Source organism: Sinocyclocheilus anshuiensis, unplaced genomic scaffold, assembly GCF_001515605.1.
Source record: "Sinocyclocheilus anshuiensis isolate Anshui unplaced genomic scaffold, SAMN03320099.WGS_v1.1 scaffold2253, whole genome shotgun sequence".
NCBI lineage: Eukaryota > Metazoa > Chordata > Actinopteri > Cypriniformes > Cyprinidae > Sinocyclocheilus > Sinocyclocheilus anshuiensis.
In genome coordinates, this window is record NW_015551131.1 from 99,022 (window position 1) to 103,066 (window position 4,045).

General features: G+C 36.4%; 1 protein-coding gene across 1 annotated transcript in view; it reads left to right on the forward strand.

The window, feature by feature from the left end:
• The window catches only part of plcg1 (phospholipase C, gamma 1), an 88,665-nt gene that overhangs the window by 19,842 nt on the left and 64,778 nt on the right, over window positions 1-4,045 (forward strand). Inside the window, exons 4-8 of the mRNA XM_016453378.1 lie at window positions 91-184; window positions 735-782; window positions 2,418-2,502; window positions 2,613-2,696; window positions 3,452-3,474. Coding sequence (XP_016308864.1) covers window positions 91-184; window positions 735-782; window positions 2,418-2,502; window positions 2,613-2,696; window positions 3,452-3,474 — 334 coding nt within the window. The remainder of the gene's footprint in view (window positions 1-90; window positions 185-734; window positions 783-2,417; window positions 2,503-2,612; window positions 2,697-3,451; window positions 3,475-4,045) is intronic.

A 4,045-nucleotide genomic window follows, 5' to 3' on the forward strand; every position in this document is an offset into this window, starting at 1 on the left:
GACACACACACACACACACACACACACACACACACACACACACACACACACGTGTATTCATGCTGGTGTTGTTCTCTCTGTGCGGCGCAGCGACCTCAGACGAGGAGATGGTCATGTGGGTGAAGGGTTTGACCTGGCTGGTGTCCGATACGCTACGCTCCCCCACACCCCTGCAGATAGAGAGGTGACCTTTGACCTTTACATGCACCCCTTCCTGTAGATATCGATTGATGAAAACCATTAAGCTCTGGGTTCACACATGTGACCCTGGACCACAAAACCAGTCATATAAGCTGAATAAATAAGCTTTCCATTGATGTATGGTTTGTTAGGATAGGACAATATTTGTCTGAGATACAACTATTTGAAAATCTGGAATCTGAGGGTGCAAAAAAATCAAAATATTGAGAAAATCATCTTTAAAGTTGTCCAAATTAAGTTCTTAGCAATGCATATTACTAATCAAAAATTACGTTTTGATATATTTACAGTAGGACATTTACAAAATATCTTCATGGAACATGATCTTTAATTAATATCCTAATGATTTTTGGCATAAAAGAAAAATCTATAATTTTGACCCATACAATGTATTTTTGGCTATTGCTACAAATATACCCCAGCGACTTAAGACTGCTTTTGTGCTCCAGGGTCACATATGTCAAGTGTAAAAGTGCCTGAAATGTGAACATTAAAGTGTCCTGTATTTTCTTTTTTTCTTTTGTTGAACTCAGGTGGCTGAGAAAACAGTTTTACGCAGTGGATCGTAACAGAGAAGACAGGTATGTTTCATATCAGTGTATAACAGTGTAATCGAGCGCACAACTTCAGGAAATAACGATCTCTACAGTAGATACTGCGCATTTCAGCTGTTTTCCTGCCGTAGCGATTAATTTAATCTCATCTTTCTTGCGATATGTCTGTGTTAAGGTGTGAGTTTTAAGGGTAGAAATGGCTGACTCAGAGGTACCAGGCGTTATCAGGCCAAACACGCACACACACACACACACGCACACAAAGACACTCACTCGCACACACACACACACACTCTCCTGTTGGGTAAATAGAGCTCAGAGACGGCACATCCTGCAGCAGGAAACAAAGCTCAGAACATGAGTGTGTGTGTAGGAGTGCACACACACACACAAACTGAAGGTAAATACAGCGAGAGCGGCTGAAAGACACATGAGCTTTGTGTGAGGTGTTGCATTCAGATGAAATGGTGGTCGTGTGGAGGTACATGCCACTTCCAGCTTGTGTCTAAATCAGATAAATGATGTACACGTAGAAATTAATAATCTTTTCCACTCACACTGGAAAGTTGCCTCTTCACCTGTACATACTGACAGTGTCTCTGTGTGTTATATATATAATAAATAAATAAAATACATACATAAAGTAGTAAATAAATAAAGTTTATGATCAGTAAGATTTTTTCTGTTTTTTTAAAGGTTTCTTATGCTCATCAAGGCTGCATTTATTTGATTAAAATTACAGAAAAAACTGTAATATTGTGACATTATTACAATTTAAATTAACTGTTTTCTATGTGAATATTTAGTCAAATGTAATTTATTCCTGTGATGTAAAACTGAATTTTCAGCATCATTACTCCAGTATAAAGTGTCACATGATCCTTTAGAAATCATATAATATGCTGATGCCTAATATTTTTTTGGAACCTGTGATATTTTTAATGATTCTCTGATGAATAAAAAGTTCAAAAGAACAGCATTTATTTAAGATACAACTTTTGTAACATTATACACTACCATTCAAAGGTTTGGGGTCAGTAATTTGTTTTCTTTCTTTCTTTTTTTTTTTTTTTTTAAATAAATTAATACTTGTATTCACCAAGGATGTGTTAAACTAATAAAGAGTGATTTAAATCTTTTCAAACAATATAAGTCTTCACATTTAAATAAATGTTGTTCTTTTGAACTTTTTATTCATCAAAGAATCCTAAAAACGTATCGCAGGTTCCAAACAAATAAATAAAACATAGATAATAAATCAGTATATTAGAATGATTTCTGAAGATCATGTGACACAGAAGACTGGAGTAATGATGCTGAAAATTCAGCTTTGTTCACAGAAATAAAATAAATTTTACAACATATTCACACAGAAAACAGCTATTTTAAATTGTCATAATAATTCACAATATGATTGCTTTTTATGTATATTTGATCAGATAATGCAGCCTGCATAAATGTGAATATGTATACAAAACAAATGACCACTTTAATGCATCTTTATTACGTTAACATTGCTAAAAGCTTTTTTTTTGGAGCAACAGAAGTTTTCATTATTTTCTGAAAAGCACACGAGAGGAGTAAACCCGACTGAAGAAAACACTAACAGTACTGAGCTTCCTCGTAAACCTGACGCTGATGTTGTTTTGTGTTCGTTTGCAGAATTTCCTGTAAGGATCTGAAGAGTATGCTGTGCCAAGTCAACTACAGAGTTCCCAATATGAGGTTCTTACGAGAGAAACTTCCGGTAACAAACACACTTCTGCATGCACCTTCTCTCAGATCACTGCAGAATTAATAGTTCACTTTATAATCTCTGTTATACATTATAAGTTTTTCATGTAATATCTTGGTTAGGATGGAGAGCTGAGGAATGGAGATGTATCGTATAGTCATTTTGCGCAGTTGTACCGCAGCCTGATGTTTGACGCACAGAAATCAGTAAGTCACGTTTATTTGTATGTGTTATTTATATGTGGCCTCTTCAGAGCCACTTAAACCCCATCAGTCGCCCCGCTTCTCAAGTGGCCTTCACGTCAATACTCGCCCTTTTAAAAAGCCACAAGATCCATCAGCTAAAAGCCATTAGGCCACACTCAAGCTCACACACACAGACACAGACACACACACACACACAGACATCAATAAAGCCGTGTGAGCTTTTCAGAGCAGAATTATGCTATGCTTCAAACAACTGCTCCAACTGATGAACAGTTGAACACTCTTATCGCGACTCTCTTGCTGTCACTCAAGACATGCACACAAATACGTAGATAAACACACATCAGAGTGGAGGAGGGGAGGAGGGGAGGACATGGCCAAGGAGGAGAGGAGAAATGCGGAGGGAAGCAAGAGGTCTCGAGACAAGGCTAAAAATATCTGGTTGCTGAACTCAATGCTTTCACGCTTTCATGGAGCTCTCTCTCTCACACACACACACACACACACACACAAAGACAGACAGAGATAGACGCGGCACTGATGACCCCTGCACTTAAAGCTGTGTGTGTGTGTGCTGCATCTCTGATTGTTATCACATCAGTTAATTAGTGTCTATATAAGGTTGGGGTTTAGAGCTCCAGACGTGAATCTGGGTGTTTTACTGTAGTGGTTGTGAAATGGGTGTAGTTACAGTACATCAGATATTAATTGCATTATTCACATAATCAGCATTTTGATCTGTGTTGTTTTTGTAGATGGAGATTCCACTGCTGCAAAGGTATTCACTCGCTCTCTTATTTACTTGTATAAGATAAGGTATTTACAGATAACATAAAATAGTATTTGCAACTCATTAAACTTCCATAATATGATGAACTTAGAATTTAGGGATACATAATGTAGGGTTGATTGAATTGATTGGGGTTTATGGAAGCTGAATTAAAAAAAAAAAACTTTTTATCTCACAATTCTGACTTTATTTCTCAGAACTGTGACTTTATAAGAAGTCACAATTACATTGTGTTTTCTTTTTTATTCAGTGGCGGAAACAGGCTTCCATAGGATTTTATTGAACTAATTATACTAAATTATAACTACCATGTTATATGCTATATGATATGTATGTGCATTTACTAATAGGTCTTATTGTGCACAATTCATCAGTTAAAGGGGTCATATGATGTTGCTAAAAAGAACATTATTTTGTGTATTTGGTGTAATGAAATGTGTTTATGCGGTTTAAGGTTAAAAAAAACACATTATTTTCCACATACTGTACATTATTGTTTCTCCTCTATGCCCCGCCTTTCTGAAACGCGTCGATTTTTACAAAGCTCATCGGTCTGAAA